Genomic DNA, 20,387 nt, shown 5'->3' with positions numbered 1-20,387 from the left:
ATGTTATTTTAATGTTTTTTTTTTTTGGGTTTGTTAAAATTCCAGGTTTCCTGTTAATGAAATCAGTATGTTTTCTTCTATTTGTCCTATATCTATTTGGTTGTCCCAGCAACGGGTGCCCAGGTTATCTAACCACCCTTTACTCATTCCTCACCACGCTGTTTCATGCATTTCCTCTTGTCATTTCCGGTGACAAGTGGCAATAAGGTGTCTTTTTATGCCAGTCAGCTTGGGCAATCACCCTTGCAGGATTTGAAACTGTTCATTTTTAGTTTATGATTCTGTTTTACATATGGTTTCTTAATAAAGACTTTTACTTCTCTTATCCTCTTGTCTGCAGCATTACTATTCTGACCTCACTCCTTTTCTGTCTCATTCTGTGTCATGTATATATAAATATACCAAAATTTTGGTCTGCAAGGTGATGCAGTGGTTAGCACTATTGCCTCGCAGCAAGAAAGCTTTGGGTTTGATTCCCGGCCCGGGGTCTTTCTTCATGGAGTTTGCATGTTCTCCCTGTGCATGCGTGGGTTTTCTCCGGGTACTCCTGCTTCCTCTCACAGTCCAAAAACACGACGGTTATGTTAATTAGTTTTTCTATTTTGTTGTTATGTGTGAGCATGTTTGTGGGTGGTTGTGTGTCTTTGTGTGTCCCCGTGTTGGCTTTTGACAGACTGGCAATCTGTCCGCGGTGTACCCCGCCCCTCGTCTATAGACTGCTGTAGATAGGCACCGGCCCCACTGCAACCCTGACAGGACTAAGCAGGAGAAGATGGGTGGATGGATGAATGTAAACAGCTACATGAAAAAAGGATCAATCTGTTGTATTATAGTAAACACGTCCTCTTTGGTTAACACGAAAACTCATGCACGTACTTAAGATTTAAATCAACAAAACAAAGATTGTGCACCTTCATTATTTATTAAACAAAGATGAAGACATTGTAGCTGACAGCAGCACATATAGCAGCAGTACCAAAAAGTTGTTTCCTGTTTGACTTTGACATGAATATTTATTCTCTATTATATCACTTCATTGCTTGTTTGGGTGATACCCATGGCTTGGCATTTGACTCCATTATACGTCAGCTTAGAGACCAGTTAATGAGGGTGCAAATCAAAATAAGTACCTCTGTAAGTGCATAGCTTTGTATTTGTACACTTAATAGTCTATTATGGAGAGTTTTTCTTGACTCTTGTTCTTTTTTGCATTTTCTTTGGCTGTTACACATCAAGCATTTGGAAGAATTTGCTTGGATGTCTGACAACAGGAACCTTTGGATGCTGTTTGACGGGAAAAAAATTTTTTTTAATGTGGAATGTGTGGAAATAGTTCGGAGATAGCCATAATAGTTTTACAAAAACAATTGCTTCTTTAAGGCGTTTTCTGATACTGTTCCCTCTTGGTGTTATGCTAACCAGTGCTTGTATCCTCACGGCCAAAAACCTATCAAAGCTCCTTAAAAGGATGGTCAGATTGATTAAGAAGAGTCAGTCAGGTGCCCTAATTAAAAGCATCTGGCTCCTCATGTTAAATCTTGCTAAGCTTTTTTAAATTTCACAAGGTTTTTACTTTTTTTTATTTTTTATAAAATACTGGCAGTGACTAGAATGACTGGACATATTGCATGGTTACAATTGAATCATGGTGACCAAAACCAGTTTTGAAAGCCCAAAACTGGTTTTGGTCAGTTTTGATTGAACAGTAAGGAGGATGTTCTTTACAAGAAGCAGTTGAATAATGACTCACTGTAAGGAATGAACAAAGCATTCTGAGATAACGTTAGCTTTTAAAGTTAAAATGTCACCATATAATCTCTAACAGAAATGGCCTCTTAAAGGTTTCTTTTTTTGTCACATCTTAATGGTTAAGTTCTAGTCCAATTTAAATCAAGCCTTTGACAAGGCCACTCCAAGCCGAGCTCTGTTTTTTGAGCCTTTTAGGTTTGTAGTGTGTTTCTTTGCTCTGCTGCAGAACCAAAGTTTGTGTCAAGGCTCAGTACAGAGGATCCACTATTCAACTCAAGACAGTAAGATTACTCAAAAATGTATTTAAAACCGACAGATTGTCTGTGGCAGCTAGGGCATCTAAGATAGGAACCTCTGCAAGAAGGAAACAAAGGTTGGTGACCATGTCTATCTAACGGAGGACGATTATGAACGTGAGAGTCACTAACCTGGTCCTAAATTTCAGTCCATGCCCAGAGGAGGAGATGGATTCCAGCCAAATCCTGCCAATGCGACACAACAAACACTGCCCAGAGAGTTCCCGATGCAGAAGTCTTGAAGACAGTAGAACTAGCAGAAGATCAGACCCGAACAGATGAAGGAAGGCAGGACAATCCAGAGGATGAAGCCAGAGCCGGTGTTGAAGAGGTTCATAGGAGTCTGGGCCAGAAGACCAGAGATCCGAAGTGGTATAGAAGGGAAAACTAGGTCGGTGTTAGGGAGCAGATCCAGGGTCGTCAACAAGTAGAATCCAGCAGGAGTCCAAAGACAGGTCAGGCAAACAGATCAGAAAGGGAGAAGGCAGCCTCAGAGGTCCAAAGGCAGAAAGGGTCAGGATCAGGCAATCACAACACTTTCAGGTATTCTAGAGAACTCTCACCAAAGGCTTGAATAATCTGGCAATGATGACTGGGAGCGGGCAGGTTAGATAGAGACTGGAGCAGGTGAAACAGATGAACAGTAATGAGAAACTGGGCAGAGTTAGGCAGGTGAATTGAATGACCAATCAAGCAAGTCACCAGCACCAAGATCATGACAGCTTGAGCTTTAGATCGTCAAATCATAGCTGGAGAATGTCCTTCAGGATTTTCTGTTGGAGAGCAGAATTCGTGGATCCATGAAAAACGCCACATCAACCAAGTAATGAAGCATCAAAATAGACCCCATCACCACCATGTTTGACTGTTTGTATGATGCTCTCTTTCTGAAAAACTGTCATGATTTTCAGCCAACCTGAGACAGATTGTTTAGTTTATTTGTTGGGGGGGAAAGTGAGAAAATATGAATAGATGGGTGAATGGACGGGCGGATGGACAGACGGGCGGACGGACGGATAGACGGATGGAAAGACAGTTGGAAAGATGGACGGATAGACAGATGGGTGGTCATGAGATTTCAATTTGTTTTTGGGTGTTTTTCAACCTGGAACTGGCATGTCAATGCCATTCTGGTCTAGTGCGTTGAGCATTGTTGAATTATAAAAACTGGCCTTAAATGGAGAAACTGATGCCAGAGGCTGGCCACGTCCAGAAGTACTTCTCAATCTGTCTTTTATCTCTCTGAATTACAGGATGTATTTTTTTTAACACACTTTCCACCACTTAATGTTGTAATCCGGTTTTACTTTAGTATTATGATTTCAAAGCATACACAGAAATCATAATTTTTAGATTTTTTCTCAATACTTCATCAGAATAAGTGTGTAAAGAGCTAAAAAAAAACTTGACACTTAACACTGTGTGGGCAATAATAATTCAGTATCATTCAAGTGAAACAAACCTATAGCAAATAAGAAGGAAATAATTAATCTTGAATGAAAAAGTCTTTCCATCAGGATGGTTGAACTGATTACCACACCTGTTTCTTTGCTTCCCAACTCTCAGTCTTTTCAGCAAACATGAATTTGGGCTTCTGAGTTGTCAATCATTACACGCTGGTCCTCCCGTTTAAGACTCACTTCAGCTTTTTCTGCTGTCCTCACCCGCTGATGATTACAACGTGACATAAAGGCCAGATGTGTGTTGCGTAAGTTGATCCCTCATGAGTCCCGCTGAACTCACCAAGTACAAAACTCCAAGGTTCAACCATAGTTAGTGATCCTTCCCTACCAGAGACAGTCTTTTCTGACCAGGTTAGCAGGTAAGATGCTGCTCTTTTTCTTTTCTAGTACACCTCAATGATCACTTTAGAAAATAAATATCTTTGAGATCATTCTAATGTATGAAACTTGTCTTATTTAAGAAATTTGTGTAAATTTCCTTTACTTAGTAACTGGACTTTTAAGCACATTTTTGGTGTTTACTTTTGGGCAGCCTTGACTACTTTCCACCATGTTTACATTTAGCCATTTAAAGGATCCTTTCAGCTGTTTCATTAAAGGGTGTTTAAACTTTAATTTTTTTTATTTTAGTGGGAATCAAGTTTTATTCACTTTGACTTAGTTTTAGTTTCTGCAAGAAATTGTAAACTGGAATGACTGCTGGAGAAATATATTGACCAAAAAGCTCAAGGTTCAGTTGACAGATGTTTCTTCCTTCTTATGCTTAGATCCAAATATTATTCATGTATTGAACAGTTACAGTAGTGCTTACGTTTCTGCACTGGTGTATTGATTACATAAAAAAGTTGGGGTTAATGATTTAGCAATAAGGAGTGGTTCGAGGTCAATAGGACTAAAATGAGGAGTTTGTTCTATCGATTAAGATTTCCTTTGTTTCACCACAGGTTAGTGCCAGAACAACCTCAGTAAAGATGGGAGACTGGGGATTTTTGTCTTCCTTGCTGGAAAAAGTCCAGTCCCATTCCACTGTGATTGGGAAGATCTGGATGAGCGTCCTGTTCCTCTTCAGGATCATGGTTCTGGGAGCAGGAGCAGAAAGTGTTTGGGGCGACGAGCAGTCGGATTTTACCTGCAACACCCAGCAGCCCGGTTGTGAGAACGTCTGCTATGACAGGACCTTCCCCATCTCGCACATCCGCTTCTGGGTCCTCCAGATCATCTTCGTGTCCACTCCTACGCTGATCTACCTGGGCCATGCCATGCATGTCATCCAACAGGAGAACAAGCTGAGGGAGCAGATAGCCAGCCCTGATGGGCCACGGACGCTCAAACAGCCCAAATACAGCGATGAGAAGGGACACATCAAGATCAAGGGGAATCTGCTGGGGAGCTACCTGACCCAGCTCGTCTTCAAGATCATCATTGAGTCAGCCTTCATCGTGGGACAGTACTACCTGTATGGCTTTGTCATGGTGCCAATGTTCCCTTGCTCCAGGAAGCCCTGTCCCTTCACCGTGGAGTGCTACATGTCCCGTCCCACAGAGAAGACCATCTTTATAATCTTTATGCTAGTGGTGGCCTGTGTCTCTCTGGTCCTCAATGTTGTCGAATTGTTATATCTGATCTGCACCAGGGTGAGGTGTGGGTCTAAGCGTCGCACCCACCGGGTCACCTCAGCGGAACACCCAGCCAGCCTGTCAGGCCCCAGGTGGCCGACCTCAGAGGACACACTGAGGCAGAACAAGATGAACATGGAGCTGGAGAACCACAGCGTGGGAGGCAGCCTGGATGGAGCCAAAGAGGAGAAACGACTACTGAGCGGACATTAAAATCATAACTGTTTTAATACCTTCAAAAGACTGGTACCAATGTGTTTATTTCAGTAAAGGCTTGGCATTGTGTGATCATCCATTAAAAAAAAATAAATCAACTATAAATAACCACTAGTAAGGGGAACAGTGATGGATTCTTCTTCTTGTTTTAACTTGAAATCTACAAACAAAATGTGCAATAACGATTTTATTTATACTAAAGCTGATCACTTGTGACTGTTTGACTGAAGGGATGTTTGTTTAATGTGTTCTTTGTCTTATAGTGACAGAACTTTTCTATTAAAATTTGCTCTCTATATTATGAAAAAGATTGTAGCAGAGACTTTTTTGTATGCCTCTATCTCTTTTTAATAAATGATTCAAATTTCAACAAAGTTGCTGCTTCGTTTGAATAAAAAAAATTGTACAAATCTTGACTTATACTGAACCATTTATACTGAACATATAATTAACGGTTCAGTTCTTTATACTGGAATATTATATCACAGTTTTTTCTTGCTATCTGACAATGAATCAGACTTTTTATGTTTTTAGGAATTTGTTTAAATTCAAAAAGGCTCCTCAAAACCTGATAGCATTTAAATAAAATAGTTTAATGTTTCTTTCCAAAGGTTTTTTTTTAACAATAGTTCACCAAATTTTGGCCGGTTGACAGTGCCAGTTTCAATATAATTATTTTAAAGCATTTTGGGAGAAATCAAACAGGGCAACCTGATGTTTGACACGATCTGAGAGTTTTTCCCATTCTTTGATGGCTCTATATTTAAAAAAAGGCAATTCATGCAAAGGTCATATTTGTAGGTTGTTTTGATCCCAGAATCCTTTTTTTCTCTATGAGAGTTCTTTAAAACATTTTGTAATCCTTAAACCACTTTTAATCTAATTTGCCTCTAGGTTACTAGTCAGTGTTTAGGACTTCCTAAGTACCAGGCAGATGTCTTGAGATTCAGTTGTTCCACATAAATGTGTCACCTTGTCACATCATCCATTTAGAGATGTGGATTAAGCCTCCCTACATATAAATACCCACATACCATGATGCTGCCAACGCTGTACATCATAGTTATGATGGGGCAGTTTGCACAGTTCCTCTTTTGTCTACTAATCAACTGTCAGTATTGCTAAAAACTCCTGTTTTAGGAATCTTTAAAGAATAATATATTTATCTCAGAGTCTCTTAAAAATTACTATTTGTTTTTAAGTTGCCTTGAAAGTAATGGCTTCTTCCAACTATTCAGTCTATCAAAGTGTTTCACTGAAATTAGCTCTGCAGCTTCTAACTCAATTTACCAAAATATAAAACTCTCAGATGTTGAAGAGAAGATTCCTCCCCAATGTCTCAGCTTTTCCGTGCTGCATTATCTGTGTCTAAAACTGTATAAACCGATGGATTTCTATTAAAACCAAAAAACAAAACAGATTTATGAAAGTTTTGACTAATTTCTTTGGATTTTCTTTATTATGTGAGGAAATCAAATTGTGCCTTTGATTAACTCAAATGACCTAAATTAACTATTAAGCCATACTATCTTTATATGAGCTTTTACGGTTGTATTACACTATAAAAACTGATATCCAAGTAAGTATTTTTCCTTTATTCAAATAGGTAAGGGAATTTAACATTGGAAAAAAATTCAAAATAAGAAATAAAACCCTCCATCATCTTATTTCAAATGCAAAATGTCTAATAATCTTATTTCAAGGGCAAAAATACTTTTGCTGGTGATCATATTTTTACGGTTCAAGTAAGGGAAAATGCAATTATTCAAAGATTTTTTCTTTTCTTTTTTTTTCGTTTTGCAGTGTTTATGTCCACAGCTGAATTTGAAATATTATATTTATTTAACAAATAATTGGACAAACGGTATGTTTGTCCATTGTGTTAAATGGACAAACATACTGTCACAGTTTTTACCTTAATATATGCTTCTTTTTTTTCTGCTGCTTCTGATTCAAGTTATTTGATCGTTATGAACTGATAACAGTTGATTTTCTGATAATTTTTTTCTAAAAGGAAAGCTTAAAACTAAATGAAAATGAAAAACAATCTATGAGTTCAAAATTTGTTTACTTGAATCTTTATGTAGTTTTGCATGTTTAATTATTTACCAAAAAACTTCTGACTGAACAATGCAGCTTTTGCCTTCCATATAATAACTCACTAAAACCCCTTCCTTTATAGATCCAGATCTCATATAATTGTCTGAAAACTGAATTGCACTGGATTTCTGCAGGGATGTCCAGCATACAGTCAAAGCAAAAACATTTTGTTTTAAAGTGCTGCTAATCATTAACTTTGATAATCTTGTGAGAGCTCAGCCCAAATGTATCATTTCCAGATGTCACGTCAACGTGACAGCTCAACGTGTTGAGCAACAGAGTCTGATCTAAAGTTCAAGGCATTGCCCACGAGTTTGCTTTGGAGCACTGGAATCTGTCATTCCTCTTTAACACCGGTGATCGAGCAGTTTGTATCAAAGAAGGCTTTTTAATCAAAGGTAAGGTGGACTCTCATTTTTATATTCAACCAAGGAAACAGATTTAATTCAAAAACATTATTTTCCTTTGATAACTAATTGTAGGCAAGGGGATTTTGGTAGCCTAATATCAACTTGTATTAACACAAACAGTGTTTTTAGAGTTTTTGTATGCATGTCTATTAATTGAGGACACGCTAAGCCCTATTTATCAACATACATTCTGCACTGCATACCTTCTTTTAAACATTATTATTTGATTTAAACAGTTGTACTGATTAATTTGGATTAAAATACATGTACATTTATACCTTCATTAATACAATATGGTATCAAATATTATTTTATGCTCTTTTCATGACAAATAATTAACTATGATCATTTTAGAGACAAAGCAGATTTACATTGTGTCCAATTTATTCGATTTGGTCAAATTAATGCAAAGTATTTATTCAAATAAAGATTAAATACAACACAGTTCTTTTATTATAAAACCTTAAAACAATTATAAAAACGTAAATTAATCGCTTTGATTTTAATTGTTCTCTTGAATTTTAAATCAAGATGAAAACAGAAAAGGAGTGATACGCTCTATTCCCCATTTAAGATATTTATTATTTACGGATTTATAACATAACGTCTAATTTTTTGCATTTGTTTGCAGGAGCCATGGGAGAGTGGGGTTTTCTGTCCTCTCTGCTGAATAAGGTGCAGGAACACTCCACTGTGGTGGGGAAGGTCTGGCTCAGTGTGCTTTTCGTCTTCAGGATCATGGTGCTTGGAGCAGGAGCTGAGAAGGTCAGACTATAAACTGTCACGTTTTTACTGTTTTAAATGTTATCTGATTTCTCCACTATAAAACATGTCACGTTTCGGAGACAACATTGCAAACTTGTGCACATTTCAGACACTAAAATAGCGCCCTCTAGCAGCTTTCTGTAAGTATTCAAGTAATTAAGTGACAGTATTTAAAGGGCAGAAAAAAAAAGAACTAAAATAAAATTTGCTTATGATCTTGATGTCTTGTTTTTTCTTAATGCCTTTTTGGTTAAAGCTGCTTGCACAATGACTAATTTTTACCTATGGTTTACTTTATTCTAACTTTAAATCTGTATTGTTATTCAAAAATACTTAAAAAAAAACAAAAACTTAAAGGTAAATTAAATCTCGCATGAAGTCATAGGGTTTCTACTCTACCCGAGTCATTGTTCTATCAGAGCAGCATTTAAAAACATTGATAACCTGCAGAATATACAGTTCCTTCAAAATGTATTTTTACCATTTACGTTTGTTGAACCACAAACCTTGATGCATGCCTTTAATATTTGATATAAGTGACCAACACAAACTGATACATATTCTTAAATCTTACACCTTTTTTGTACTATACTAATATGAAAAAAGGGAAATCTACCTTTTGTACACCTCCCTCTACTCTGATTCCAATTGATTAAACAACAGCCAAATGCCTGTGGAGACAAAGCAGTGGCTCTGTCATCCTGTGGGGAAGATTTTGTTCTTCGTCTAGTGAAAAGTCAGGAGAAAAAAATTTTGCATATACTTCCATTTATTTTTCTGTAATTTGAAGGTAGTTGATTGCACTTTAATTTCTTTAGAGGTATTTAAGTAAAAGGGTTTGAAAACATATCCATGGTACCTCTTCAATAAAATCCATCACAGTTAATGGTTGCAGAAGGGACTAAATGTGAGGTTTCGTTGGCTTTAATGCAGTCGCTGTTTACTGATCATCATTCTGTTTCACATCTCAGAGAAGTAACACGTTTTGTATTTGAACATTGCAGGTTTGGGGGGATGAACAGTCCAAAATGGTCTGTAACACCAAGCAGCCCGGTTGTAAGAACGTCTGTTACGACCACGCTTTCCCCATCTCCCACATACGCTTCTGGGTCCTCCAGATCATCTTTGTTTCCACGCCATCACTGATCTACCTTGGTCATGTGTTTCACGTCCTCCACAAAGAGAAGAAATTAAGAGAGTATTTAGAAACCCACCCAAACGAGGGGAATGTGAAAGGACCCAAATACTCTGATGAAAAGGGCAAAGTGCAGATAAAGGGCGACCTGCTGGGAAACTACATGACCTCTATCTTCTTCAGAATCGTGATGGAGATCGGCTTCATTGTGGGGCAGTATTACCTGTACGGGTTCATCATGGATCCTCAGATCGTCTGCTCCCGGGCCCCATGTCCCTTCACCGTAGAATGCTTCATGTCCCGGCCCACAGAGAAATCCATCTTCATCATCTTCATGCTGGTCGTGTCCTGCGTCTCCGTGGTTCTAAATGTGGTGGAGATCTTCTACCTTGCATGTTCCAGATCTTCCAGGCGGAGGGCGAAAACGGTGCCGACGACAGCCATCGCCATCCATCCCCGTTTCACCACCGACAGCATGATGAAAAATGAGAAGCTCAGCCGCCATGACTCCAGCACGGCCTGAATCACGATATTAAGCAGATCTGAGGGAACATCTGCAGCCATACTGTCAGCAGGGGCCGATAACGCAGTGACTACAAAGGTTGAATTTGTCAGACAAAATGTACGATTAGTTACAGAGAACTGAGTTGTTATATCGTGTTCAATTCCTAAACATATTTATATGATTATATGATGTACATTTTCCAGTTAAACTTGTTTAATATAGAACAAAAATAACAAATATCCATTAGCCTTGATGTCACATAAATAAATTATGGAGAGCAAATGCCTTTTTAAATGGTTTTACTTGTTTTGCGTTTTGTACATATATGTAGCTGGATCACAGCTCCTCTGCTGAAACCTGCAGCACCGGACTCTGATCCAGTCTGTTCAAACTCTGGAGTTCTGAGGTTCTAAAGGACAGCCTGGTGTAATCTGTGGTTTACCTTTTAACACGTTAACACTTTTTGTTGTCTGAATAAACTTGCGAGCCCCTTTTTTATATCTGATTATAAATTTAAAGTAAATCTTTTTTATTTCTGTTTTTATCAGCTGTTTTTTTTTTTCTTTAAGATCATTATAATAATTCAAAACAAAGTGTTTGATTTTGTATACCATTTTGTAAAATAAAATAAAATTTTCTAGAAGGCTAACTGACCTCATTACTGTGTCCAAAATGTCTTTTTCTTTATTTACTAGTTGTCAAAAATAAAAGTACAAATAATAAGTGAATACCATGAAATCGAATTTCTCCAAACACATCAAATAAACTTTTTTTCTTTAAGTAAAAATGTCTAATGGGACATTTAATACAAACATATACAAGTTGGGAAATAGGAAACACATCAACTGTTTAAATAAAATTCAAAAGAATTTTTAACTATGATTTTATTGTGGATTGAATAGTACATGATTGATTTAATATGTGAATACCTGATTATGATCCTATTTGCGGGGCTCTCACACATACAGCTACTCCTCCATCAGCTAATTTGAAGCTTTTTTATGAAATAAAACTTGAAGACATAAACAGTAGATATGAAAATAAGACACAATCTGGTTAAAGAACAAGGATGACAAGCCAGATGTTCAATTTCAAGTTAAATTTTCTTCAAACCAAACATGAAACTCCGTAAAAATTCAAAAAATATCCACTGGACTTGGTTTTTAAGATTTGAAGACGTTTCGCCACCTCTCCAGGAAGCTTTCTCAGTTCAAATTCACATTTGAATTCAATTCACATTTGAATTGAGAAAGCTTCCTGGAGAGGTAGCGAAACGTCTTCAAATCTTGAAAACCAAGTCCAGTGGATATTTTTTTGAATTTTACGGAATGACTATGACCTGGATGACTGAGAACCTTCATCAGCAAACATGAAACATTCAAGATCAAAGAGCCACTGCTGCACTGTTGGTGTATTTCATAATAAACAGGCAAAAGAAGACCAATGGCAAAACCTGAAATCTATTGTTTGTTTGATTTTAATCCAGTTTAGCTAACAACAAAACATATCCTTTTCTTCATTGTTTCTGTTGTTTTTTCCCTGCTCTGGTAAAAAAACAAAAAAAATATTGGTCCTTGCCATTGCCTGCTGGTCTTTTAACAGCCTTCCTAATAACCTGATAAACCTAACTATATGTACAAAAAAAGAATAAATAGCTCCAATAAACATATTTCAACCTGTTTCTGGTTAAGAAATGTCATTGTCAAAATTACTTTTTCATTGTTCTCTCGTAAATTTGTTTATTAATTTATTGAATTACATAAAGTAAGGAAATTCAGTATTTGAACACCTGTCTCTGAGCTAGATTTCTGACCCTTAAAAACCTGCATTTGTTATCCTGAATTAGATGCACCCGTTTCAGGTCGTTAGCTGCATAAAGACACCTGTCCATCCCATACAATCAGTAAGGATCCAACTAATAACATGGCCATGACCAAAGAGCAGTCCAAAGACACTAGAGAAAAAATTGTACACCTTCATAAGGCTGGAAACGGCTACGGGGAAATTGCCAAAGCAGCTTTGTGAAAAAAGGTCCACTGTTGGAGCAATCATTAGAAAATGTAAGAAGCTAAACATGACTGTCAATCTCGCTCGGACTGGGGCTCCATGCAAAATCTCCCCACGTGGGGTCTCAATTATCCTAAGAAAGGTGAGAAATCAGCCCAGAACTACACGGGAGGAGCTGGTCAATGACCTGAAAAGAGCTGGGACCACCGTTTCCAAGGTTACTGTTAGTAATACACTAAGGGCCGGATTTATCAAGATCCAATTTTCCGTGCAGTAATTTGCGCAAACTGGAATTTTGCACGAGGGGCTGAACCATGGTTTGCGGGTGATTTAACAAGAGTGATTGCGTAACTGGTGGCAGGTGCAAAACTGTTGGAGACGCCCTCCAGAGTTTTGTGATATTTGGTATTGCGTGGGTCCTCCTTGTGGCTGGCTCCAAATCCATTCGGAGTTCCCCCAACAGCTCCAAAATGGCAATGCTGGATAAACGATATGTTTTGATGATCGTTTCCTCGTTCATTCCAAAAATATTCACACGGAGTGAAAAAATGCGTTCTCTGCGTCTCCTTGCTTCATTTCAATGTCTCCTTCTTGCGACAATAACCGCTGCCATGTGTGCCCAATTACGCATACAGACCATTTGCACCTTCTTTTGAAACGTGTTAAATATAGAGTCAGATACCGTTAGCAAAATTGCTTTCAGGTTTAATAAATCACTTTGCGAGTGCTAAATTAATATATTTACATGTTCTCCTCCCACAAGACGCACTTTTGCGTGTAAACGCCCCATATTGCATATTCATTGCAGAAAAAGTACTAAATGGATAAGAGGCGCTATTTAGCACGTTTTAAAGACCAAATCCTTTTAGCACGCTGTTGATAGATCAGTTTGTACATTTTTTTAGCGTGCGCAGTGAAATAGCTCACGTTTTTAGACACGCAAACCCTTGATAGATCCGGCCCTAAGACATATTGTTTGAAATCAAGGAGTCATGTGGTCAGATGAGACCAAAATAGAACTTTTTGGTCATAATTCCACTAAATGTGTTTGGAGGAAGAAGAAGGATGAGCACCATCCCAAGATCACCATCACTACGGTGAAGCATGGGGGTGGTAGCGTCATGCTTTGGGGGTGTTTTTCTGCACATGGAACAGGGTTTTGTACTGTATGTGCAGATTTTGGGAAACAACCTCCTTCCCTCAGTTAGATCATTGAAGATGGGTCGAGGCTGGCTCTTCCAACATGACAATGAGCACACAGCCTGGATAACCAAGGTGTGGCTCTGTAAGACGCATACATATACATTTTATTTATTCATTTATTAAACTTTCTGTTGAGATCAATGAAGTAGTTTTACATTGAATTTGGATGTATGGACCTGGATTATTGAACCTTAATACTACCTTGTCAATGAGTTTAGTTCTATCTAAATAAATTAAGAGCATGATACTGCAACTATAATATTTCAATTTAGAAATATCCTTATATGTTAATTTCCTTTCCTTTTGAGGAACATCACTTTAAAGTGGCTCGTTAAAGCTTTAGTAAAAGCCTTTTTGTTCCTCGATGACCTTTCGGTCAAACTCAAGTGGTTTTAAAAATGAACAAAATAAATAATACTGAAAGAAGAAGTCTCTTTGTATATTTAATCACTATGATCAATTTCCTCTGTTTCAGTTTTTCTTTCTCTAGCAACATGAGGTCCTGCCCTTTTCCAAGTTATTTTTTATTTTTTTCACTGTCCACTAAAAAGCCTTGGACTGCTGAAAGATAACCTTAAATGGAAGAAACTTATTGAGAAATAAATTATGACTCAAGACCTTTCTGGTTTCTGCAGTTCTGTACTTTCCCTCTAATTACCAAAATATGATTCAGAATTTGAGTCTTAACTCATGCCTGTGCCTGTGTCTAAAGCTGGCTCCCACATTTCCCAAACCAGATTAAACCAGTAACCAGTAGAGGTTAGATGTTATTGTAAAAAACTATAGGCTGTACAAAAATTACTAACAGAGAATCACATTGTTTCAAAATTAATCTAAAAGCATGTGCAAGTGTTTTATCTTTTATATTTAAAGTTTAAGAAGCGGTTTCAACACTTAAACACACAAGTCATTTTAGTTGAACTATTATAAGTTCAGTTAAACTATTGTCCTTTTTCTATAGTAAAACAGAAAAAAATGTGTCTTTTATTTGGAGATAAGTTGCATACATGTAGAACACCACAAGTGTAAATGTGAATTTTAGAGCACATTTTGGTGCAATAAACCATTTTATTACTGTATGTAAAACTTTAGACTCCGACCTTGTTTACTTCCACAGAGCTGGAATGTATTTTACTCCTTTTATACCCAACATGAGGCTCTCTTCTTCTAATGCTGGTTCTGAAGATATTTTGTGGCTATTCTAATTTTGTTTTCTTTTTGTTTTTTTAAGCAGAGTCTCTAAATCGAAGTGATGAATAATTCAAACCAAAAATGGTCCCAAAATTCCATATATGAACAATATTGTTTCTACAAAAATAATCATTACAAACTTCAAACTTTTTAACACAAGCTGCTTCTCATAACAGTACAATCCGTCTCCATGTATTTAGCTAAAGCAATGAAGAGGAAAAAAAACAGTTTGGCAAACAAACGAGAAGTTTGGCACGTCCATGGTTGTGAGTAAGGAGCTATTGTTGTCTCATTAACCCTCCTTGAGCTGCCCTGCTGGCTAAGCAGGGTGAATAACAGAGGAGTTCTGAAATGTGGCCTGAGGGGTGCAGCAGTTTGTAACATGGCTGCATTTTATGGATTCAATCCCAGCCTTTTTACAGGGATCATTTTTGTAATAATTAGACTTAATCTAATAGCTATTGCAGTTAGGTATACTTCACTAATAAGATTTGAGTAAATCTACTCAAATAAACTGCGGGGAAATTGTACTTCACTTTTTTTGGTTAATTTTTATAGTTTGTTTTTGGTTAAAAATCGGGTATAGGATGATGCATGAGGTCATGGACGGTTCTAGACAGGGGCCAACAGGGGCTAGTGCCCCTATAGAATTAACCCTGTCCCTTGTTATGCCCCTCTACACAAGACATAACATTGAATAAATTTCTAATGATAACACCCACTGGCACTTAAACTGTAACTAACTTGAATGACTAATCTTTTATCCTTACCTTGGCTTCACTTTTATGATGATTTGAAAATTAAGATGTTGATAACGAAGCAGCAACATCTGCCGGGCTTCTTAGCTCCTTTACTTCTTTAATTCAGCATCAATGCTCAAAAGCTTGGCCGATGTTCACCATAGGGTTGCTTCTTTTCTGGGGTGGCTTGAATCTGAGAAATGTATCTAAAGCCCCGTTTACACTATCCTCATGAAACTGTGCTGAGAACAGTCGGAGCACGGTAACCGGGATAACTGTTGAGTGTAAATGGAACGCAACTAAACTGGACTGTGCCAGACACAACCGCATTAAATCTAGTACTAGTTCGACAGCAGGGCTGGGCACGGTTCAGATGTGGCTCCGTTCTCTGATAACAAAGAGTGCATGAGCAGACAGTGTCAACTCCTTTTTACAGTCAGCTGACTGATTTTGTGTCATGAAACGGTGTTGGTTTGGAGGACCCAAATGCAGAGGCCAGTAGGCAGAGGTAAATTTAAGTGGGTTTATTAAGGTTCACAGGAACTGAGGCAGGAATCAAAATCCAACAGAAAATAACATACGCACCAGAACCAAGGAGACATCAGGGGTTAACCAAAACTCTAGAAACCAGGGAGAGACGAGGAAAGCAGACAGACGTTAGACGAGGATCCAGCAAACAGGAACTGAAGAGGGAGGGCTTTTAAAGGGGACAGAGACAAAGAGAGGGCTAACGAGGGAATTGAAAACAGGTGAGGGCAGAACAGAAAACAGAGCAAGGGAAAGAGGACACAAGAGGGCAGCAGAGGACAACAAATGGAAAACCAAGAAAAACAGGAACTAACAAACCAAGACTGACATTTTGTGGGTTTTTTGGCATGTCTGGTTTTGCAATTCACAGATCTCTTCACCTGTTCGCAACATGAACTTCTTCTCAGCCTCTTAACAATAAATGGCCACCATTTTTGTCCGCTACAAGAGCTGCAGAATTGTGGACCAACAATAGGTGACGAAGAACTGTGCTAGCGTGATGTGTAAATGGTCATAAGAACCAAGCTCAGCACGGTCAACTGATCCAAGCTCAGTCTGAACTTGACACGGATCGGTTTCAGAGGGGTAATGTAAATGGGGCAAGTGAGAAGAAGCCATGTCTCACTTCAAACTATTATTCCTCTTGGCGCAGAATTATTTTGTGTCGATTTTGGCATTACCACAAGTAAACATTTATATATTTTAAACTTTTACAACTTTAAAAAATTTATGCTACTACATTTTCTTTTTCATTAAAATAGTAATGTTATGCTGCACCACTCAACACATTTTGTGTATTTATTTATTGATAGTTTTAATGAAAAAGTAGTAGCTATGACCTTTAACAATGAAATATTAGCCCCTCTTTATGCTTCCCTCCACCATGAAAAATCACTTTTCCCATCCTGTCTCCATAGTAAATCTGATCTAGAACGGCCACTGCATCAAGTCCTGCCTCAGGTCTTTGTTGGATTTTCTCCTGGGTAAATTAAGTAACTTCCAGGTGCTTTTGAGCTGTGTAAAATATAAATTTTAGCTGTACACCTGAACACTTTTAAACTCACTAGAAGTTTTAGTTGACAGCTTTGACAGCTTTCAATGACCGACAAAGTTGCTCCTCCAGGAATGCAAAAGTTCAATGCTTGATATGAGAACAAGAACAAGCGGGAATTTGAGAAAGAAAGGGTTTCGCTGTGAGACCAGATATCAGTTGATGATTCGAGGCTTTTAGGCTCACATTATAAAGGCTGCTTACAAAAATCTCACAAAAAATTTCCTTGAATGTGTTACTATAACCAACTGCTTTTAAATGCATTGGATGTACTGTAGTTCTGGAGGAGGGAAAACATGTTTACTTGAGCAATAAATCACACTTCAGTATCATGCCAAGAGGACCATAGATATCCAACTGTATTTTGCCATTTGCAGTTTTTTCAGAAGGAGCATAATGTTTTTTAGCTCGAATTCGTTCGAATTCGTTCTCCTAGCGATGTGAGAACAACTTGATAATGGAACCTTTCTGCTACCTAAGGGACATGACTAATCTGATATCTATTATATATATTAAAAATCACTAGAAATATGAGATATTTGAACATAGATCACATTGAAGCCGAGGAGTGTGTTGTTTTTGTTTTCCAACTAGCAGTTGTTGCACTAGTGATTCTACTACTTAAAAAAAAGGTGCAGATTAACAAACATAACATCAGTGTGTATGGGAGGTAGAATGCTGTACTGTAGTTATGACCACAACTTTCCAATTCCAAGGCAACCACTCTTCCATTCATACGACCATTTATAGAGCTTGATAAGTCAGAAGTTACTCGCCCGATTTATGTGGAAAATAATAATTGGAAATCATTGCTTTTTCATGAAGCACTTTAACAATCTGTCCAGTCATTATTTTGTGGATTGCCTTAAAGAGAGCTTTAAAATCAATGACTGCATATTTTATTTATCATTTAAAGTCCTGGAATTCAAAATGGCCCCTGGACACTGATTGCTAAAGACTGTGTTGCTAGAAAAAGGAAGGAACTACAAATATCAATATTCAGATGTACAAAAACTAATGGAAATGTTGGAAGCAGCAGGTGGAAAAAAATATTGTAAATTTTATGTTACAACATTTTAAAACTTAAGGTCCTATAATACAGAAAAACATAACTGAGGGGGGGTGGACTTAAGTTTCAGCTCTCAAAAACCTACAACACAGTGAAAGAGTTGATCCCTTCCCAGCTATCATCTCAACTCCCACCCCCATGCAAGGGACCAAAACATCTTGTCTGGTCAGCCAGGCCAACAATTCCCCTAAAGACCCCCCTTTCCGAGGCTTAGACCAGTATCGGGTATTGCAGGCTAAAAAAGAACCCAAACGACCCCCATTCCAAAGAGGCGGACCCATTCCTCAAGTCCAATTTGCATGTTCTCTAAACCAAAACAAGACTTTGTTTGGGCTTCTCAATTAAGCTTGGATCTCATTTCTAATTTTTGAATTTTTTGGATGGGAGGTGAAACATTTTCAAACTTGGAAACAAATTCCAATAGCTTGTTTTTTAACTTTTTGGAAAGAATATGAACTAGATGACTGGGAATCTTCACCTGCAACATAACCGAGGTAACCCCAGTGTAGCACCAGGGGCCTGTTTCAATAAGGAAGTTCAACCAACTCTGAGTTCAAACTTGAACTCTGAGTTGACTTATCCTGAGATTGGAAACTCTGAGTTTTGGGTTTCAGAACAGCTGAAATTAGTTAGTTCAATCAACTCTAAATTGACTGACTCTGAGTTAAGCGTGTGCACCACAACTATAAAAAGCCATTATCAATGGAGCACAGATATTACGAGTCACCATGGCAACAGCGTCAGACAAAAAAAGGTGTGCATATTTCTCACCAGCAGAACTGGATGTGCTTATGCAAGCATATGCAGAATTTGAACATGTATTTAAAAAAAAAAGCAACACGGCTGCAGCGGCGAAGGAGAGAGAGTTAGCTTGGGTGAAAATAGCTGCTCGAGTCAATGTGTAAGTTTACATTTTAATTACTTTTATACAGCGTTGGGTGTAATGAATTAAGTTACTTAAGTCATATAAATACTGTAATTAACTTAAAGACTATAAAACAATAGTGGATTTAATATCAAATTTTAAAAGGTATATTTTGATTTGAACTTTCTCCCTCTAGTTACACACTTTGGTCAATTTAAGATTAATTCATGCAACTGAATATTGTTTATTTGAAAGCATTAGAAGTGCAGTTTCTTGTCTCTCCTTGTATTGTTCAAGTGGTTGAGGTTGATTTGGGATTTAGAAAGTAATTAATAAGTAAGTAAAACAAATTAGTAAGTAGACCAATACTTTCTAGAGACAGTAATTATTACATTAATCTAATTAGACTTGTTGAAGATAAAATTTGTAGTTAGTAATTAAGAACTATTTTAGAGTAACTTACCCAACTGTTATAATATCAGAGGTGAAACTGGAAGAACAGTATTTTATTAAACCTAATTTAGTTTTCATGGGTAGGTGCAATCCTGCAGGCATCAAAAGAACATGGCAGCAGCTGAAAATGAAATATAAAAACATACTTCAAGCAGGTAAGCCTTGAGCACATCATGGGAGTAGAGTAGCTACCTGGCTTTACAAACAGGATCATCCATAAAAGAACATGCCATTTCATTCCCTTTGATGCGCTCTACGTGACTGAAATGTGTGCAATGAATACTGTATGTCCCCAAAGAATCAATGAGGTGTTTAAACACCACTTCCTCTTTAAAAAAGGGGAGGAGACCAAAATAAACTCTGGATTTTCTGAAGAAAACCTGCTCCCGACCAGGTTAGGTTCAAAGAGTAAATTCCCATGGTAACTGACTCTGTGTATAAGTTATCTCTCTTTCAGAAACGGGCTTGACTTACTCTGCTTTTTCAGGTTTAACTTACCTCCCTTTCTGAAACAGAAAACCCAGAGTTTCCCTCATTTCAGCGTTAACAAACTCAGAGTTTTCACTTAACCTCCTTTCTGAAACAGGCCCCAGGTCAGCAAAACCAGAAAACAACATCATGAGCTAAATAAAGGGGAAATTTAAAATACCACTAATACAGAGGTGTTTCCTCTTATACAAATAACACTGGGAAAAACTTTTTAAAAAACACTACATGGAGTAGGATTCATCTGAAAAGTTTTAGTCTCACTCCAATAGAGAAATAGTTGGCATTTGCAACCCAGGTTGGTCATATTATAGTAAATAATGCATTGTCATCCACATCAAATTGTTTGAAAAGTGTCACGCAATTTTTGGTAGTGCACTATAAAGTCCCAACCTTTACATTGCACAATCTTTAAAGGCCCAACCTTTACATTGTTTTTTTTTTATTGTGTAATTGCAATATAAGCAACCCACCAGTAGGTGGCGCCATTAATACGCATATTGGGCTTATGTCGCCTCCTTGTACCAGTTTCCGGTTTC

The 20,387-nt window shown here is 37.6% G+C and overlaps 2 protein-coding genes across 2 annotated transcripts; both read left to right on the top strand.

Annotated features, from left to right (window-relative positions):
- Positions 1 to 3,713: 3,713 nt before the first annotated feature.
- gja13.2 (gap junction protein alpha 13.2) lies at positions 3,714 to 5,710 on the top strand. The gene is made up of 2 exons (XM_038303697.1): positions 3,714 to 3,867; positions 4,453 to 5,710. Exon 2 carries the CDS (start codon positions 4,480 to 4,482, stop codon positions 5,335 to 5,337), a length of 858 nt encoding a protein of 285 aa, XP_038159625.1. The 5' UTR covers positions 3,714 to 3,867; positions 4,453 to 4,479; the 3' UTR covers positions 5,338 to 5,710.
- A 1,969-nt stretch (positions 5,711 to 7,679) lies between these two features.
- Positions 7,680 to 10,911, top strand: LOC119795609 (gap junction Cx32.2 protein-like). Its single transcript, XM_038303682.1, has 3 exons — positions 7,680 to 7,838; positions 8,482 to 8,615; positions 9,620 to 10,911. The coding sequence occupies exons 2-3, from the start codon at positions 8,487 to 8,489 to the stop codon at positions 10,271 to 10,273; spliced, it is 783 nt and encodes a 260-aa protein (XP_038159610.1). The 5' UTR covers positions 7,680 to 7,838; positions 8,482 to 8,486; the 3' UTR covers positions 10,274 to 10,911.
- The last annotated feature ends 9,476 nt before the right edge of the window (positions 10,912 to 20,387 follow it).

The sequence above is a fragment of the Cyprinodon tularosa genome, unplaced genomic scaffold (genome assembly GCF_016077235.1).
Source record: "Cyprinodon tularosa strain WSP-4 unplaced genomic scaffold, ASM1607723v1 ctg517, whole genome shotgun sequence".
Classification (NCBI taxonomy): domain Eukaryota; kingdom Metazoa; phylum Chordata; class Actinopteri; order Cyprinodontiformes; family Cyprinodontidae; genus Cyprinodon; species Cyprinodon tularosa.
The sequence above is the reverse complement of the archived record's forward strand: the minus strand, read 5'-3'. Positions and strand labels throughout refer to the sequence as shown.